This window comes from Uloborus diversus, chromosome 3, assembly GCF_026930045.1.
Source record: "Uloborus diversus isolate 005 chromosome 3, Udiv.v.3.1, whole genome shotgun sequence".
NCBI lineage: Eukaryota > Metazoa > Arthropoda > Arachnida > Araneae > Uloboridae > Uloborus > Uloborus diversus.
In genome coordinates, this window is record NC_072733.1 from 193,484,182 (window position 1) to 193,505,578 (window position 21,397).

Sequence of the window (21,397 nt, forward strand, 5' to 3'; positions counted from 1 at the left end):
AAATTTTCATTCATATGAAAAAATTCCAACACGTCTGGATAATTTGAACTAGTCGAAAAATCGAAACATGTTTACATATTTTCCATGTGCTAACCGATATTTTTGATTCAACAAAGAACCCTTAAAAATTTTCTCTTGTTGTGCATTCTTTGTTATTACAAACCATTTAACTTGTAAACTAAGCTTTCTTAATTACTGTACTTCAGAGTCAGACTAACTTAAGTCATAATAACCGCTACTTTACAGGAAATGGGGAAAACGTTTGTCCGGCGCATGCAAAGGATGGGACGCGCTCTTCAAATGCTGATAAAACATTACAAAAGGATTTTTTTTAGAACTACGTTCCCATGGCTCGATGCAGAATGAGATTCTGCATACAATGCACTAAAAAACTGAAAATCACAATTTTTGGATTACGCAAGTTCGGCTCTTGGGTAAAGATTTTACTTAAGAAAATCTTATCGATTGTCAGGGGAGAGACATTCGTTCGTATTCCTTACGATAAATTAACCCTTAATAACCTCGAGTTTCAATTTTGATACCAATCTTTTAAACCGAATGTTCACATTACTATTAGTTTTTTTTTTTTTATAGGTTGGCTGTACGTATTTTACTGTTGTATAATATTCTTTCCAACGAAATTAAATAAAAAATCAAATGTCATTATTGTTTTATTTTATCTATGACATTACTCGCGCGGCAAAGTGAAGTAAAAGTTTTGTTGAATACAAAATATTGTGTATTGTAAATATTGTAAAATGGTGATTTTTTTAAGCTATTTTTCCCTTCATCTAGACCCTCAAGCAAACACAGTAATATTAAAAATAAATCACTTTCGTAAATCAAGCTATTAAGGGTTAAAGTTAGTGGATAATACTGCCGCAAATTTCACTTTTTTGCATTTTGTCATCTGTTTTACGTTATCTTTATTGTACAAGGTCGTTTATTTCGTTTCCACTGAAAAAAAGGCACGAAAAAGACATCTAACTCCAACTTTTCCCCATAGCTAGTATTGAATCCAAAACTAGTTTCTTCAAATATCTCGAAAACTCATTTCTGCAGATACTGCCGTTTACCTGCACACGGCAGAATCTCTCACCAGCGGCACATCTCAATGTTGAAAAATACCATTATACACTTAAAATATGAGCATAATTTTCTTCCACACCACAGTAATGGCGCAAACCTAACTGTCATATCAGGTGCCTGGTCCTGTATAAACGATACAATCCATCGTAACACATTAAAATACGAGTATTTATAATTCAGATTTTTTTTTTTTAACTTCAATTATACACCATTACAAAAATTAACCAATAAATATCAAGTATTTCACGTATATTGCAGCACATGTAATAGTATTACTTAAATCTTTGATTTGCTTTTTTTTTAAAATAAAGGTGTGACACTATTGCCGCCCGTGAGCGATATATGCCGTATTTACAGTCAAAAGGTTCGAGATTTGATGTGGCTCGGAGATTTGAACACGAAAAGAAAAGATTTTAATTAACCGTTAATCCGTTATTTTAGCTTATTTTTGAGAATTCAAAAAGTTTTACTACAGCTCATACCTCTAAGCGTTTAGGGTAGAAGTTGCAAAGAATTTCAAAGCCCATAGCAACTCCGAATAGATCTGTTCTAAAGACCCACTGGTCATTTCATTCCTTTCAAACAAATTCACAAAAACTAATGCAGATAATCAAATTTTTTATTTCACAGAAATGAGTAAAAGATTACATGCTTCAAGCACCGTTAATCTAAGCTTAAAATATGGTATGAAACCAAATTTCATTTGTCAATTTTTCCGCGATCTAAGATTATCTATGTTTAGGATTCATAAAGTACCATACAAATTCTATAACTTTGTTTAGATTATAATGACAAGCAAAATAGTGATTGTCGCATATAGACTTCCCATCTTTCAGACCAGCTTGGAAAGATTCCACGTAGGGGTGCGTTGCACTATTCCATGTCACCGGAGGAACGGACCTATAATAAAAAGGATCAGAAAGTTAATAGGGAAGTTGCAACCTATTAAATGTTCATATTTTGACTACTAGATATAGTTAATTGACCCTCAAAACTAAAAAATTCACCATCGCCGAATTTTAAAACACCGTGGTTCATTTTTAATGAATTTTTAAAAATCCAAGCGCAAAAGTGCGCTCTTCTGAAACGTCACGAGCCTACGTCACAGGGCGCGAATGGGCAGCCTTCCGCCGAAGATCCCTTGTTTTCGCTAGGGACATTTTGAGCGCGCTGATATTTATCTTTTTTAGAAATTCAATAATCCTTTTGAACACACTATGGAGACCGGATTCGTTAAAGCACAATCTAAATAATCTTCCTCATGTAACATCAATGATATTCGAATATTTCCGAGAGGATGAGAGGTTTAATGTTCCAGAAACGCGAGGAGTTAAATGCGAGGAGATAAGCCTTTTACGTTTCGTCTCCGAAGTTGAATGCGTGACCTTCGGCTTCTCCCCTATCGGAAGAGCGCATGACGTCACTTCCTATGCCATTTGACGTCACAAGCGCTTGAACTTTAAAAATTAATTTAAAAAACTACTTATCGTATCGCAAAAATTTTCACCTATGATGTTCATACATGTTACTCTATCATATAAAAAAATTGAAAAATCGAAAACTTCCCTATTGCAGTAAACTCCTGATTATCCGGGAAATAGGGTGGCAGGCAGTGGCGTAGCTAGGGTGGAGCGGAGGGGCGGTCCGCCCCGTGTGGCAATTTCACACTTTTGATGCAAAATTCAATGTCTTTTCCTAATAAGGAAATCAGACTTCTGATCATTACTGGAGGCAAAAATAGAAGTCTGAGAATTGTAAGGTCTTTGTAGTACAACTATGATAAAATTACTCTAATACAAAAAATGTTTTTCTTGTGGACATCTCAGCATAGTTATTACTTCTCTCTTCGTCTGAAGCTACAGACTGAGGGAGGCGATATCGTGAAATCAAGGGACCTAGGTTTTTTTTCTTTTACTGTAAAGGTTAGTAACTCTAGGGAAGGAAACAAAAAATTTCATAACCTTTCGTTATATGAAGTTACCAAATAATTTTAAGAAAATTCCTTCAAAACCACCTTATTGAAAAAACACTTATTTTTTCTGAACTTGATATTTTTTGGTGGGGGCCGGTTTTTTCCCCCCTGCAAAACATGTGTAGAAAAAAGTTTTCTTCTTAAAATCTTTTTACTTTAAATACTATTGACTTTTTAATGTATTAGCTTTTTCTCATCAAAAGGGCGGCACATTGCGGAGCCACCCTTGGCGGCAAAAAGTGTAGCTACGTCAGTGGTGCCAGGGTAACCGCGGAAAATGAAGTTTCGCCGATAATCCGTAAAATAAGTGAAAAACGATACTAGTGCGTATAACTAAAACTTACACAGTAAAAACTAACAGTGTATGTAAAAATTAATGCAAAAGCTAAAACATAGCTCAATATTGCAAACAGATCACACACACAGGGGTGCCCACCTGAGGGAGGGTCATGGCGCAAACTGCGCCATTGTAATTTTTAGGGGGTGTTTTAGGGGCATTTCTCATTTTTGGGGGATCTTGGCGAAATTTAGGGGGTGGTGCGCCCTTGCTCTTTGGGGGGGGGGGAACACCCCTGTACACACATAAGCACAAAATCGTACGCACGGATCAACTATAACGGAACAAGTTAGGTTAAACCAAAAAACTTTTAAGAGACGGGATTTTTTTTAAAGAAACACTGGACGGGTCATTCGCCTACAACTAAAAAGAGTAGATGTGAAAGTCGAGTTTCGACTAATCAGGTTTCAGTGAACTTGTAAGTGTTGTCATTCGGCAGGAGGGGGAAGAAATAGGCATGCCCGAGCATAGATTTTGCATTTAAAGTTGAATTTTAATATATAAGATGGGTGCATTTTTCTGCATTCAGTTAATGGCAGGAAAAAAAATGCCAAAGATCTCGAATAAATCGCAAGGCGTACAATCGGGAGTTGACTGCTTTGAAGTACTGTATCTTTCCCAGACTTATAACATGTTCTTACTATGAGCTCTCTGCATGTGAAAATTAAACTTTAAATTTAAAATTAGTAGGGGGCCTGGCGTCAGATGTAACAAATTCTACATTGCTAGTAACTTTCCTAGTTTTCGCCTCGGAGCTTTGAAACTCGGCAATAACAAATCTTAAACCTTTATAATGTTTTCATCTGCATAATGATCAAGGAAGCCATATTTAATCTCATTAACTTAGAAAAGTAGCCAGAAAAACAACTGACTGCTATTGGGTCAATCGTAACACTCATAGACTGTTGTAATAGATATTTTTAATACAAATATTTTCTAAAATTCAATTTTTTTTAATAATTTTCATGATTGAAAAATGATACTAACTATACTTAACAAACTAAGTGTTCATATCGCTCAACGGCAACAATAGTGGCAAATCTCAGATTTGGGAAAACGTTACGATTGATTTAAAAACTGAATTTAACGCTTTTTCTAGCCAAAATTCTCGTAAGATATAAGTAAATTTACAAAGCTAGTGCGTGATGCCGTATAAACTACCTAACCAATAGTGACGAATTCAAAATACAGTTTGGAAGAAAAAATTTCAAACTAGACACTATTCGTTTAAACTAGAAAAGCGAACCAGTAAACATATACTTTTGTTTCTATTGTAGGGTAACGGCAGCAGTAAGACATCGCTCTCAGGTTAACTCAATTTTCTGAGCCTTTTAATGTATTTAGGCTTTTTAAAAAATTTCATGCAACTACATCTCATCTAACGTTTGGCTGCTTTTAGAGCCTCTGAATTAGTTAATTCCATTTTTAATTGCTCAATTCCGAAAAAAGGTCCGACCCCTAGTGACACACCAAAAAATCTGATGATGCCCAGTAACAGATACTAAGAAAAAGATGAGTAATGGACAAAATTCCTTTCTCTTCAAAATAACAAGCAGTTTATGGGATCCTAGGGCAATTGTTTCTACTCTTTCATTAACGCTGTTCTCAGGCTATGGAGGGTTCCCGGAGGGGGTGTTGCGAGTTGCGATTGCCCTCCCTAGAGCGTCTCAGACATGCTCTATTGGATTAGTCTAAATATCTCAAGACCGCCAAACCACCACCGCCATAATGATCGATTTTACGGATATTGGAGGGTAGGTAGCGGGTTTTTATTTCTATCCAAATGAACGTAGGGCAATAATAGTCTGTTAAGATGAACCGGGACCCGCTACCAACCCTCCAATATCCGCAAAATCGACAATTATGGCGGTGGTGGTTTGGCGGTCTAGGCAGACATGTTGGATGACCGCACACCCCTCCATGTCTTTGAGAGAGGCACTGTGACAGTTGCAAGGTATAGGGATGTGGTCTTGGAACCCTCTGCTCACCTCTTGAGGGGCATTGCTAGCCCTAAACTAATTTTAATGGATGTTAACGCAAGTCCATATAGAACTCTTGTCGACGAATTTCTGGAAGGGAGGATGTACCCTGGATGGATTGGCCAAGCAAATCTCTAGACTCCTACCCTAAAGAGCATGTCTGGGACGCTCTTGGTAGGGTAATCGCAACTCGCAACACATCTCCGGGGACCCTCCATAGCCTGAGAACAGCGTTAATGAACGAGTGGAAGCAATTGCACTAGGATCCCATAAACTGCTTCATTTCAAGTATGGAGTCACACTGCGAGGCCATTGTCTGTTAGAGGGGACTATACCACCTACTAACCCATTTTTTTGTACAATTTTGCAACTGCTGTTTCATACCATTCTACTCGAACGAGTGTTTATGATCATGCGTGTGTATTTTAAATTTTTGGTGGTTATTTGTTTTGTATGGTTTCAATGTATGTACATACCAAATTTCTTGAAAATCGGTCCAGTAGTTCTGGAGATAATAGACCAAATCTAAAAATTCTCTTAATTTCTTACAGTGTATTTCAGAAACCAGTCAACCGCACTTTAAATTTCTGAAAACTGAAGAAAAAAATTCCTCATTTTAAAAAGGTTTTGGAGTGAAATTTTTTTTCGACGTTTCTTACTGTATTGGAAAAACAAATAACGCTTGAATTTGATTCTAACAAAGGTTTTTTTTTATGAAAACCATTTAAAAATTTTGTTTTTAATGGGTTTCTGCAATAAAATAAAACTTTTTACTTCAAAAAGGTTTACTATAATATTTATTTTGAAAAGCTGTTTTAGGTTGAAAATAAAGAAGCATATTATTTTTGCTTAAATTCATTAAACATTAAAGAAAAAGTTCAAATATCAGATAAGGAACGAAAAAGAAATAATCGAAGACAAACGAGACAACATAAAACATATCGTCTGTGCATATAGGATAGGCCAAGCTTCAAGTTTTATTCTACTATCTTCATACACTTATGTCGATGCTGCAGGCGGCTTAGGTCGTAGACAACATGAGGATTTCACCATAATACTATTAATGGACTGTAGTACTTAACCAACTTCTTCAGGTCACTTATTTTTTCGTGTTGAACGTTGATCTCTACACTGTTAAAAAAAACTGAAAATTCAGGTAGTTTTCTGACTGATTTTAACAGAATATTTCCGTAATGCTTCAAAATGTATTTTTTCCTTACAAAAACGTAAACATCCCGACGAAAACGGAATTTTTCCATTTCTAGGGTTGCCGCTGTGCTGTACTTGGCTCCGATTAGTCTTCAAGTCATGATAAACATCACTTATTGATAGTGCTTATTAATCGCACTGTTACATTTTGCTAATTAAAAGCATATTTAGAATAACAACTCGGATGCTGTAGACAAAATAGATAGCTTGCTATTTCATGTCTGGAGAGTAATATACTCGTATGTCGAAATTGTTTATACGCCTTTGAGCTTTGTAGGTTTGGAAAAATGTTCGCGCCATTTTTAGACTGGCAGATGTGTTTTGATCGCCCTGGTGATTTGATGTGGGTTTTACTGAGTTAGTATTAGAATATTTTTGTAGTTTTAATATTTTGCTCAATACTTTGAACAATTCTATTCGTTAGTCATATTGTGTGCTCTAGCAGTGAGAATAGTTTAAGGATCTCGTGTTATCAATTTAAAATAAAGCCTATTGGATTAGCTGCATCCAGATGCATTTAGCACCGCAGGTCATATGTAAGTGTTGTTGAATATCTTTGTACATGTTAATATACAAATGTATTTTCCTTGTTAATATGCATTTGATAGAATTCCGATGATAGTTTATTTAGAATTTATACAACTATTATAGAGTTATTTGTTATTGCTCTTACGCATTCTTGAAAGTTAATACACTAAATGCCATTTCGTATCTATACCGGAGGTTATCGTGGTGTGCGAGCAAGATGGGAAAAATCACTCATTTTTTTTGGGGGGGGGGGGGATTTGCTTCACAGTTTGGAATATTGAAAGTAACTATTTTAAATCTCTAAATAAAGGTGTATTGTGGATCTTTGATACATACAATGAAAGTTTTGGCAACAATAAGTACTTAATTTAATTTATTAAGATCTAATCCAACAACTTATTTGAGATTATTGCAAGTTTCTTGGAAAAACAGTTCGGGTAAAACGAACTGATTGATATTGATATATGCTTAAGCAATAATGATTATGTACTAAAAATCTATGTTGCGATTCCAATGAGTGAAAAATTTGGATATCATTGGGGGGGGGGGGGGTGTAGCATTTGAACCAAAAATTCTTCACGTGCATGTCAATGATTCTGTTTTTAAATACATTAGATATGCGGTACTCTCTATCAGGTATATTATATGATAACGTCAACCTGTTTTTAATAGCATTTTATTTGACATTCTGCAAATAGAAATATATTTTTCATGTACGTTTTTCCACGCCACCCTAGACAATGTACGACGAAGGGAATATCGAACAGTATCAGCAGGGATAATTGGTGTCCTATTCAAATCCATCAATTTTTCTGCTAGTACTATCTGATTAATTTGACTCATCCGAAGTTGATATAAAAAGTTTTGGTCAGCAAACGGATGCTTGGTATGTTAGTTAAGTTCTCTCTCCAGATGTTAATTTAAAAAATCTTTGAGTAACAAATGCAAATAAAAAAAAAAGTAATAATTTTAGAACAGTTAACTATATCTGTATTATATATCATTTTAAAGAACTAAATTTTTAATGAAACGAAAAGTCAATACTTGACATAACTTTTTAAATATTTTTTGAAAATAAAATCTTTACTTAAATACGGGAAAGTGAGAAATGGAAAAAATATCGCAATGAAAAAATAAGGAACGTAAATTCTGTTAAAACACAGAAAGATCGTAAATGAACGGAAAAATAAGAAATGGAATTTTCGTTCAGTCACGAGAAATTTATAAACGGAAAACTACAACTACGGAGAAATAAGAAATGGAACTTCTGTTAAATCACGGAAAGTCATTGAACGTAAACGTAATATTTACGGCAACTTTGCTGCCGGTACTTTCTCCGTTATTTTCAGGAAATTTTTTTAACAGTGTATCTTTCCAGATGGACATGCGATTACTGTTGGGAACTCCGGAACTGTAGAATATTTTTCGAATGTGAATGATGAGGAGGTTAAACTGTCAACAAACTGCTTAGTAACCACTTTTCCTTGGTCAGTGCTATTATAATCGAACTCTTTGTAAGTACATAGATACCTACAGAGGAATCTTACTTTACTTTCGAATTTCCCTCCCAGATGTTTTATTATAAAAACGAAACAAGACGAATACGAACGATACGACGATTGGCTGCAGAAAGCCGCCATGTGATTTCATTTGATGGGTTTCTGCAATTAACTGAGATTACGAGACAATATAAAGCCTATTGAAAGGTTTGATATTTGGCTTGTTTTTGCATCAGCCGGTGTGCTAAAGTTGGCCGCTCGTAAGCTATAACATTTTTGAAAAAATGTCAGCTGACTGGTTTCTAAAATAAACGATTCAATTAAACAAATAAAAGATCGTTTTTAATGCCTTTATTGCTTACAAATCATAGCACCTGTTTATTAAGATAATATAAAACTCGTGTGTGAAACGCATTCACCTGATTTCTCAATCGTTTACCAACATTTTCGGTATCGAAAATGTCCTCTAATTTTTCTATGGGACTTCGTACGACCAAAGATAATGATCTAAATAATGAATAACTTTATACATACCTTTGTATTCAATATAAAAATTAGATGGATCATCTTTGACTCATCACACCACTTGGATGGGCGGCAGGCCCGTCATTTGGGTGATCGGGGTAACTAGCAGACAGTTATAACCAAGGGTTCCAGACGAGTGAATATATTCCCTAAAGGTGAAAGCAAGGTGCCCAAGGGTGCCATGCTGGCCAGCAAATAGAGCAGAGGAGCAAAAACAGCATGCAATCGCAGAAAGACTCGCTGCGCATGCGCTTTTGACATACATTCAACCACTTCAATACGGCGGACAAATGATAGTTGCATGTATGTGTCTTTCGCATTGAATGAAGTACACTATTTTATTAAAACAACTTTTCTAGGATTAATTATCCAAAGTAACAAGTAAATACAGCTTTTGATCACTTTAGCTTTTAGGGCTTTCAAACATAGTTAAATGTTTGAAAGTGCATTTACTGCTTTTCAGTTACCGTTACTGTCGTGAAATTTCCATCATTCAAAACGCTACTAAATATATCAATCATTATTTTCTCGAGTACTCAATAAGCAACATTTAATCACCAAAATAACCGGCAATAAGTTTATCAATAATCAAAAGTGAGAACCAGAATAAAAATGATTCTTGTACTTCGTAGATTGTAACAGAATAGCAAGCGAAAAAATCTCTCCGTCTAGCGGCTTTTTTTGCTTTTTCCTTCAAGTGTTTGAATCATTTTCTGTTAGAGGTTAATGTCTCGATGGCGTTAAAAATTTCTTTTGGTTTTTAAACTGTCGAAAAACTTAATGTGCATTTTATTTTGTTACTCTTGATCAACGTTTATGAAACGATACTGTTTTTCCAAAACTAATTGTGAACAGCTGCTCCCACGCTCGTCCAAGGTCGCCTCTCGTCAAGTTGTGATTATTCCAACAGTGTTGGGTATGTTTTTCTTTCTCTTTTTGAACTAGGACCAGTAAAACGAAAGCCGAAACCCCTAACATAACCGGCAAAGACAAGGAACGTCGCAAAGACGAAAAAGTATATGAATCCAGTGCTAATGCTATTGAAAAAGCTAAACATGCTTTGAAAACGGGCTGTGATAAAATTAAAATAATAATATCAGGCTTAACAGACAAAATTCCTTCTAACAAAACTAAAGAATTAAATGAAGAATTAGAAAAAATAACCACTAAGGAAGATGAAATTAATTTAACGGGAAAAACAATTTAATTTTCACTACTGCAAATATCAATACAGTTGTCAAAGTTACGAAAATAAAATCTCTGGTCAACACTGGAGTTAGCATCAGACTAATTGAGGAAACTATAAGCAGCAAATACGTCGTCAAGAATATTGACACGGAAATCTCATTAGAATATATAGCAACTGCTTTGAAAACAGAAAGGATCTTTGTTTCACAAATTATAAGATTTAACAGAAAAGGATCAGAAGATCCTATTCCAGTAATACTGGTTAAGGAAATAGGGAAAACAAATAGACAGAGCTATAAAACAGGAAGGCTAATTTTTGGAACAAATTATTACATTGAAAAGCCTAAAATCTGCTATAACTGTATGGGCATAGGCCATCAACAAAACAACTGCAAAAGCAAAAAAAAGTGCAGAGTGTGTGGGGATAATCACGAAACCTGTGATAAAACTCCGAAATGTTTTAGATGTGGCGAAAGCCACATTGCAACCGACAAAAGCTGCCCAATCTACAAATCAAAAGCCCAAGAAAAATCTGTCTATCAATAGGAAGCAGTCAGAAAAAATAAAACGTGGGTCAGTGTCTCCCGCAAGCAAGACTCCCCTCCCCCTAAGGTTACTATTAGCAGCAGCGACAACAGTGTCCTCGATATTGTTAAGAACTTATTGATGACCTGAAAGTTGAAATTGATAAACTAAAAATTTTGATTACAAATCAATCTCAATCTTGCTCACAATTTTGCAACAACTGCATATCTAAGAACATAGAAATCGAGAAACTTAAAATTGAAATTTTCCAATTAAAAAATCTTGTTGATAAACATATCTCCCCAGCTGATAACCCTTTTCAAATCAACCCTCTTCCGGAGTCTCAAGATTCTTTAGAGGAAGACATAACTTGTAATTAAGGATTTTTTTCCCCCTCTCCTATGTCTAACTTCATTCTTAGCTGGAATATTAGAGGCATGCTAGCTAATTTGGACTTTCTTAAATTTTTGATTGCCTGGATTTCCCCTTCCATAATATGCTTACAGGAAACCTGGGTTCCCGATTCGAAACTCCCCAACTTGAGAGGTTACTCGTTATACTCCAAAGAACGCCCATTTCCTCATAAAGGAGGGGGAATATGTACCTTTATAAAAGACGAAATCCCATCCTACCGCATCAATAATAACATCCCGGCTTTTGAATCCCTCACCACTCGGGTTCACGTTAACAATATTGATTTTGATATCATTAACTGTTATAGACCTCACGGTATAATCAGTCTGGAAACTCTCAATGAATTGAACAAATTAGTTGCTGTGAACTCCATCTTCACTGGAGACTAATGCCAGGAGCCGCACATTTGGGGATCGTCTCACTAGCCCAAGTGGAAGAAAACTATCAAACTGGATTATTGAATCTAATCTAGTGTTATTAAATGATATAATTCCCACTAGAATCAACAAAGGCATTGACGATGGGATTTTAGATTTAACTCTTACTCATAATACCTCCGCGACTAATTTCATATGGTCAGGGATTGAAGAATCAGGAACTAGTGACCATTACCCGGTTTTAATGAAAGGCAACATGAGCATCAACACCAACAAAAAAAAAAGTTATGTGAAATTAGGATTATGTATCAAGAGACCTAATGCAAAAATTTGGAAATCAATTCAGCTCTTGTAGACAGTCAAGATGACGCCCCTTCCACAATCCAGAATTTGAATCTTGACCTAAACAATTTTAACAACACGATCAAAAACGTTATTACCTCCGCTTCTATTACTACCAATTACTGTACAAACTACATAAATGGGTGGTGGAACCTTCAATGCGCCAAAAAAAAGAAAGAGAGACAAATACAGAAAACTTGCGAAAAGAACACAAAAACTGGAGGACTGGGTCAATTTCAAAAAAGCCACAGCCATATTTAAAAAAATGCTAAAAAATCTCAAAAGGAATTCTGGGAAAAAATTAATTTCAACATTAACAATCCAAAAAATTTATACTTAAATTTCAACAAAATTAAATACCTTACAACTAAAGATATCGCCAACAGCAACTTAATCATTGAAAACGAAGGCCACAAACTTATGAATGCTAAAGACCAGGCGGATCTTTTTATCACATATTTTTCAACTAGAAAAAATGACGATGACTCAATTGTTTGGGTAAATTCATCCCCATCTTATAAGTTTCTTACCTTTTCTCATAACATTGGAACCAAAGAAATTATTGCTACCATTAGATCTTCAAAAAATAAATCACCTGGAACTGATAAAATTTCTTCAAGAACACTGAAGAAGATCCCAATTGTATGCATTGAAAAGCTTGCCTCTATTTTCAATAGAAGTATTAAAGAAGGTATTGTCCCAAAAATTTGGAAAGCCACTAAAATTATCCCAGTTAGAAAGCAAAATAAAGACCCGTCCAAAATTACAAGTTACAGACCCATTTCTTTAACCCAAAATACGTGTAAAATTCTTGAAAAGATCATCCAAAACAGATTAAACAGTTGGGAAAATGAAAAAAATTTTTTTTTTCCAAACTCCTTTTATGGTTTCAAAGAAAGAGGAGCCGATGAGTACCATTTCGATTTTTTAGTATATTAAGAGAAAACAGGAAAAAAAGAAGACACATCTACGTTTTATCTACAGACATCATGGGAGCATTCGAGAACATCTGGATTCCACAGCTAATAAGAAAATTAATCACCCTAAGTCTCGACCCCCTTATCCGTTGGATTCAAAACTTCCTTAATAATAGAAAAATTTTGTGTATTGGAGAGAAGTACAATCTACATATAAATATACAATCTGCGGCCTGCCCCAGGGGACCATTCTTTCTCCCTTTTTATTCAACTGCTACTTCACGGACCTAGTTGATTACATTCCCGATGCTAATATATTTGGCTATGCCGATGACTTCTCTTTTGTTGTCACTGGGAAAAATAAACAAGAGGCAGACCAAAAGCTCAACAACACGATGGAAAATCTGGAAAGTTGGTTCAGAGAAAACAAATTACAAATTTCAGTTGACAAAACCGTTATCATTGATTTCACTCCGTCAAACTCCAAAAACACTGATAAATTCTTCATGCAAGGTTCTGAGATAAAATGGAGCCCCGACTACAAGATCCTAGGTATTGTTTATCAAAATAATTTAAAATGGAATGCTCACACCCTTTCTTTAGAAAATTTTTTTTTTCAAAACCTCCAATATCATCAAATGGATTACAAACAGATTTAACGGCATCAACACCAAAAATAGTATCCAAATCATTAAACAAACCGTTATTGCTCAATCTAACTATGGCAGCCACGTCCGATTAAACAATACTAAGAACTCCACAATAATTAACACTCTAGAGCACACAATTATCAGAAAAGCCTTGGGCGTCAACACCTTTGCCCCTAATGATCTAATTAGAGAAATTATTCAAATTGACACTAACAAAATCAGATCAAAACAAAAAGCTGTCGTTTTTCATATAAAACAATACTTTAAGAGGAATAAAAACTACAGAAGCAAGTTGGACAATTGGAAAAACTGGAAAACTGACACAAAGATGAAAAGGAAATTTACAAATATATAATGAATTTGATCAGAAACCTTAAAATCGAAGACAACTGGCTTTGTAAAGAAAACCCCTACTCGAAAAATAACAAATGTAAAATTAAATATAGTATCGACGACTTGACTTTTCAGACCTCTACTATCATAGAAGAAATAAAGCAATCTTTCCACAAATTCAAGCACTCCAATAGAGATAAGGAGTTTTGGGCCACAGATGGCTCAAATAAATCTAGAACAGCCTTCTCAATTGTTAACTTAAAAGACATTCACCGAAAGTTACAAATTCTCCCCCTATCATCTACTTTTACTGCTGAACTCACAGCGATCTGGTACTTCGCTAAATTTTTCCCAAAAAGAAACCTATTATTTTACTCACAGATTCACAGACTGCAGTTAAGGCCCTCCAAAATGAAAATAGGCAAGATGATCTTCTAGTTAAAAATACCAGGACGCACCTAAAGAAAATGGCTGAAAATCAATAGATCTCTTTAATTTGGGTACCCGGTCATAAGGAAATCTTAGACAACGAAATTGCAGATTCACTCGCCAAAGAGGCAGAACAAAACGGCAATACATTTATGATCCCCATCTGTTCCTGGAGAGATTTACAAAATTATTTAACAAGTGAATTCTACAAAGAGACATAATATGGAACAATTCAAAGTATTATAATAAATACAAAAAGCTCATTCCCTCCCTCAGAATTAAACCTAAATGGATAACTAACAGGTACAGCGAAGTCAAACTAAACAGAATACTATGTAAATCAGTTCTAACTAAAGACAAGCTATTCATCATGCGCAAAGAAAGTTCCCCTCTATGTACTACTTGTTGTATTATAGAGGACTTCGAACATCTGATGTGGACTTGCCCAGAAAACTCAAGACAACATATCTATCTTGAACGCAAGAAATTTCTCTCATGACGATGTTTTCCATCCAGACGTTCTAGCGATCCCTTCTTACGGGAGGGCCGTGTTGAAGATGTTCCGTAGATGCGTTTAGAAGGAGGGATGTTTGGTCCTCATTTTTCTCTCGCCAAAGTGGATTATTCGTAGTTTGTGCGAACTGTGTGAATTGTGGTGGAAGGAATCTGTTTCCATATCGCCTATCTTTTTGCGTCCTTGCTCTCACTCCCCTCTTGACCCCTGATCCGATGTGGGGGCTCTTTTCGAGTGGGGTTGGTGGGAACCGGGTGACTGGACGAAAGGGAGAGATGCGGAGAACGGGACGAGAGAAGGAAGGATGCAATAGAGCTCCGGAGATATCTTGTCTCTCGTTGACTTTCTTAGACATTTGTTTTCGAGCAATCATACTATACCAGCTATACCTATTTTATGTGAATTGTGATGTGTCCCTTTTTCCTATTTCGATAAAAAAACATGGGACTAAAGTGCTGATTCTCACTACATATCGGAGCGGCAAACCATCCCAAAAATATGGAAACTTACCCAACGCGGTACTCCGAATAAAACGATTATACGAAAGAGCAATTCGCGACATTGGTGCCAGCGGTGTGGGATTGGTTTGGCTGCGACGATGATCTGATGCCGAGAAATAGCTCCAACGGAGTGCAGTTTACAGATCTGGTTGCTGGCAAGGATTATAAGACGTCCGGTCGACTCGACTGTTGTTTGAGCCGTCTTCTAATGATGCCGAGAAGAGGATTCGATTGACTGTTGTTCGAGCTGTCTTCTGTTGACGCCGAGAAGTTGCGCCGGTGAACTGCTGATGAGACTCCATTCGTTTGTATCGAAGAGCCCTTCGACTATAGCCGCAAAGTGTTCTCCTTCGTGTTTCATGGAAGAATTGGTTTCCAGCAGAAAGTGTGTGCTGCTAGTGATTCGTGTGTGATCGTCTTCGTGGTGATTAAGTTGAGACTCATCTGCGCACGAGTGGTAGTGATGATCCCGAAGTCTTCAATCGAGTGTGGCGAGTGGCATTTGCTTCTTTTCATTTTCTTTGCTTTTTGCAGGGATTCTATTCTATTTTTAATTGTGTCAGTAATGTTTAATAATGTATATTTAATAGAATTAGAATGCTCTAAGAGGTGGCAAATTTAAAAAAGAAATTTTAATGTCATTCTTAAAGTAAAATATTTTCTTATCTGTAAATTTGAATGCATTTAAAGTTAATGAAATAGCTTTAACGTAAAGTTATTTTTGAACATTTAAATATTGTCACTCGGAAAAGTTTAGTTGAAGTATATTTCTTTTTGCTATTGTTAAAATAAGTAAATAAAATGGCTTTCCTAAAGAAAGGGAGAAAGGTAGATCTAATGGTGTTAGCAGAAGAAATGGGCTTGCAGGTTACACCTAACAGTAAAATTTGTGAGTTGATAAAACTAATCACAGAAAGTGATTTTAAAGAAGATGAAGAGGGGATAAAGGATATGTATGGGAGTGTGGTGGAGGAAAGATTACGAAAGGAAGAACAGGATAAAGAGGAGCGAGAGCGCGAACGTGAGAAACGAGAAAGTGAAGAGCGCATTGAATTGGCGAGAATCAATCAGCAGGGGGTATTGAGGGAACGTAGGAATTCTGATAGTGGAGAAAACTACCAGAGAGAACTTTGGAAGAGATAGAGCAGTTCGAGTCCTAACTCTTAGGGTCCCGAACAAAGCGGACGGGTGGAACCATTTTTTTTCCATAGTATGGAAAGGGCATTCGTAAGCGAAAAGGTAGGGTCAGAACACAAAGCTAAAGTACTTATAAACCTTCTGAGAGAAAAGGCAGCCAGTCTCTTAACCTATTCAGTTGACGACAAATATGATTATGCCGAACTGAAAAAAAAATAGTGATTAAAGAGTATGAACCGTCCCCGCAGGTATGCTTCGAGAATTTCAGAAAGGCCAGACGGAGTGATGGGGAGACTTATGGTCAATTTTCAACCCGACTAACCGCGTTATGGCAGTATTACTTGCAGTTAAGGGAAGTTAAAGATTTTGATACACTGAATCAGTTGATAATAGCCGACAAAATACACCAAGGGCTGGACGAAGAAACGGCGGTGCACATAGGGGTACGGCAAGAAAGCAGGTGGTTTAAGCCGGAAAAGCTAGGTCGTGAATGCGATGTGTTTTTTCTGCTAAGTGAAAATCATATGGAATTCAAAGAGGACGGGTGGCCGAATTTTCAAACGGAAAGCCTCGGGACGAAAAGGGCACGGAAAAGAATCTTTGCTTCAATTAAAACCGCGGCGCCTCAGTTTGAGAGGAGTAAGAGCAAACCAAATAATTTGGAATGCTATACTTGTGGTTCAAAATTTCACCTGAAGAGAAATTGTACAAAGGGTCATTCCATGTCAAGTGATCCAAAATTTTGGAAATTTTTTCCCTCACCCTTTTGTATTTCTTTGAAATTTGGCTCATCGGTTGTATCCTTTGAGGTTATCAAAAGTCCAAATTTTTAGATTTTTATCTCTTATTTTTTTTTATATATGACACTTTGATTTTTCGAAAAACCCTCTTTTTATCATGGATGCTTGAACATAAAATGGACGATAACTCAACACCAAATATAGATAGAAAGATTTGGTAAAAATCATTTTAAAGTAAATTAGTTGCTGTTTAATGGGATATGCAACATGATTTTACAGAAAATTTTTAATTTAAAAAAAATAAAATTTCAATTTTAAATTTAAATTTCTCAGGAAAGGTATAATGAATTCTTTTAAAAATTCTCAAAAAATTGAGTGTATTTTATCTTTATTTGTGCAAAGTTTCAAGTTGGGATCTCAATGGGATCATATTTTTATGAATTTTTAAATAAAATTTGACTTATGAAATAATGACATTTTTCAGATTCTAACTAGTTAAATATGGGGTTCTCTTACTGGGGATGGTCTAGTAAGTAGTAATTGACCATGACTATGCTTGAAATGAGCTGACATGAATTTGTAGTACCCCCCCCCCCTCCGTCACACAATCTGTTTTTTTTTTCAAAACTTTTCAAAATGTTAAAAAAAATAAATAAAAAACCAAAATAAATAGGAAACTTATTAAAAATTGTTAAATGTTCTTTAAAATAAGAAAAAGCCCCCCCCCCCCCCGCCGGACCACCACTTTTATTTTTTTTTCAAAACAATTTTCAAAATGAAAAAAATAAATAAATGAATAAAATAAAACAAAATGAATAGAAAACATTAAAAGCTGGTAAATGTTCTTTAAAGCAAGACGAAGTACATTACCCCCCCCCCCACTCATACCATTAACACTATACTAGTATCACGTCTCACCTGATGTTTTTTTACAGACCAAGTGTTTCTTTTTCAATCCGACACAAAGTGTACTTGATTAATTCACTATTTGATAAGGAAAGTTATGATTCATTTCATCCCTTACCCCTGCACCAAATTTCAATTTTGGAGGGAGGAAAGAAATAGTTTACCCCAACATCATAGCAAAATAGGAGTGTTTCCCCCCCCCCCCCCCCCCCCGTGTTTCATTCTTTTCACACTAAACTAAAAATAAATCTAGGTATCAGATCATATGTCTGTCCGCATAAAACTGTCTTTCCACACATTTGGAGTGCAGCTGTTTTTTTTTCTTTTCTTTAATGCTAACTTTCTTTTAATTTCAGTTGTAAAAGAGCAATGCAGCGAGATCTGTTTATACATATATTAAAAGCAGTTATAGATCAAACAAATTTTGCTAGTTTGAGCATAACCTTCCATGTTGTTAAGTTACATTCCAGATTGCCTCCCCTCTCCTCCTCCCCCCTACCGTCACAGTTTCCGAAAGAAAAAAAGCTGTAAATGAGTGGTTCTATTTGTTAGTTTTTATGACCCCTCCCCCCCCCCCCATTTATAAGCTTTAATCCCCACTGATGTTTAGCAGCGTACGTCCCAGTTTATTACGGTTATAACTCTTACGTGCCAGCTTTTTTTTTTTTGAATAATTTTTTGAAAAAAAGATAAAAGGTGGTTGGGTGGGTGGGTGGGGGGGGGGGGGGTACTAATCTAATTCATAAAATTATGATACCATTGAGATCCCAACTTGAAACTTTGCAAATAAAGATAAAATACACATAAATGAGAAATTTTATAAAAAAATTCATTATACCTTTTGAGAAATTTAAATTTAAAATTTAAATTTCATTTTTTTTAAATTAAAATTTTTCTGAAATTAGTCATGTTGCATATCCTATTAAACAGCAACTAATGTACTTTAAAATGCTTTTTACCAAATCTTTATCTATATTTGGTGCTGAGTTACCGTCCATTTTATGTTCAAGCATCCATAAAAAAAGAGGATTTTTCGAAAAATCAAAGTGTCATAAATAAAAAAAATAATAGAGATAAAAAATCTAAAAATTTGGACTATTACCTCAAAGGGTACAATCGATGAGCCAAATTTCAAAGAAATACAAAAAGGTGAGGGAAAAACTTTGGATCACTAGACATGGAATGACCCCAAAGGAAAATTCACAAAGTAAAACTGTAGCCTCGGAATTTAAACCAAGGGCTAATGTTAATCAGGTTAACACAGCAGAAGGGTCTGTGGATGAGGAAGTGGTAGTCGCAAAGGTGGTTTCGTTGGGAATGCCTATTCGTAACCGAGAAAATCGGTTTTGCAAATTAAAAAGGGTGCCCGTTAGTGTGAATGGGAAGCATGCGAAGGCCTTATTGGATTCCGGGACGGAAATTACCGTCATTGGACGACAACTAGTAGAAAATATCCAAACTAAGGGAAAACCCGCAATATTTTTAAAGGGTATTTTTGGCCCAGCGGTCAAAGGTCCGTTGGTGAATGTACCGTTAGGCAGGCCCGTGTCTAGGTTTTCATAAAGGGAGGGGTTTTAAAGCTCCTTTCCCAAGGGGGGGGAGTTTAACCGTACTCCCCCCCCAGAAGAATAATTCTGGCTGCGCAAATAGCAACAGTATTCCTTCATACATTTTTTTTAAATCAAACCTTGTTTGTTTCTTTTTTAATCAAGTCTGTTTACTATGCAGTATATTGCAATTAGTATTAAAAACCGCCCATAGATTCTTTTACAATGTATCATGTATATTAAGTTTCATATTCTGAAATAATACTTAATAAACCAAACAAGAAAAAGCTTATTGTAGAAGCAAATTACATTTCCAAAGACAAGCAATGCATATTCATTGCTGCAACATATACCGAATTCATCATAACCTCCTTAAGCAATATTAATGCAGTTGATGCTTTGTGTTGATAAATCCATTCAGCAATCCCCCCCCCCCCTAGTTTTTCCAAAATGTTATTCCAATTGGTGAAGCTCTAACAGTCTTAAATTGCAGAAAAACTTCAGAGAGAATTATTTTTTTTTAAAGCACTCGTCATACAAACTTTTACATTAAAGTTATAAAAGTCAACTAAGCATTTTCTTCTTTTTGCTTATAATATTTTCTCCAATGGAAGGGGTTTAACCCCTAAAACCCTCCCCTTGGACACGGCTCTGCCGTTAGGAATAGTAACGGGAGAAAGCATCAGCGCACATCGAGAAGTGCTCTGCGCGATCGCGGATGAGTTTACGGAGGAAATTTTGCTACCCCCGCGGTCTGCGGATGAAGGGAGCACTGGAAGAGAGCAGAATTCGGGGGAAAATGGGATTGAAGAATAGGGAAGTTTTCGATTTTTTAATTTTATTTTTATATGATAGAGTAACATGTATGAACATCATAGGTGAAAAAATTTTTGCGATACGATAAGTAGTTTTTTTTAAATTAATTTTTAAAGTTCAAGCGCCTGTGACGTCAGATGGCATAGGAAGTGACGTCCGATAGGAGAGAAACGCTAGCGAACCGGTTCCCATGTCATGGGAGAAATCGAAGAACGTGCATTCGACTTCGAAGATGAAACGTAAAAGGCTTATCTTCTCGCGTTTCTGGAACATTAAACCTCTCATCCTCTCGGAAATATTCGAATATCACCATTTATATTATTTGAGGAAGATTATTTAGATTGTGCTTTAACGAATCCGGCCTCCATAGTGTGTTCAAAAGGATTATTGAATTTCTAAAAAATAAAAATATCAGCGCGCTCAAAATGTCCCTAGCGAAAACAAGGGATCTTCGGCGGAAGGCTGCACATTCGCGCCCTGTGACGTAGGCTCGTGACGTTTCAGAAGAGCGCACTTTTGCGCGTGGATTTTTAAAAATTCATTAAAAATCAACCACGGTGTTTTAAAATTCGGCGATGGTGAATTTTTTAGTTTTGAGGGTCAATTAACAATATGCAATAGCCAAAATATGAACATTTAAAAGGTGGGACAATTGGTGGTCCCAAAGAATTCCAGAGAAGAAGTTATGAGTTTGGCCCATAATTCCGTTTTCGGTGGTTATATGGGGGTGAGGAAAACTCTAGAGAGAATTAAATATTCATTCTACTGGGAAGGTCTACGTTCCGATGTTCAAAGGTTCATCGCAGCCTGCAAAGAATGCCAATTGAGGAAACCTATTAAAGTGTCAGATAGGGGCCCAATAACTTCTGTTTCGCGCCCAGATTTACCGTTTCAGGTGGTCAATGTTGATTTAATTGGACCAAT

At 35.9% G+C, this 21,397-nt stretch overlaps 1 protein-coding gene across 1 annotated transcript in view; it reads right to left on the reverse strand.

The window, feature by feature from the left end:
- Nucleotides 1-1,817: 1,817 nt before the first annotated feature.
- The window catches only part of LOC129219108 (uncharacterized), a 67,495-nt gene continuing 47,915 nt past the window's right edge, over nucleotides 1,818-21,397 (reverse strand). Inside the window, exon 3 of the mRNA XM_054853428.1 lies at nucleotides 1,818-1,989. Coding sequence (XP_054709403.1) covers nucleotides 1,818-1,989 — 172 coding nt within the window. The remainder of the gene's footprint in view (nucleotides 1,990-21,397) is intronic.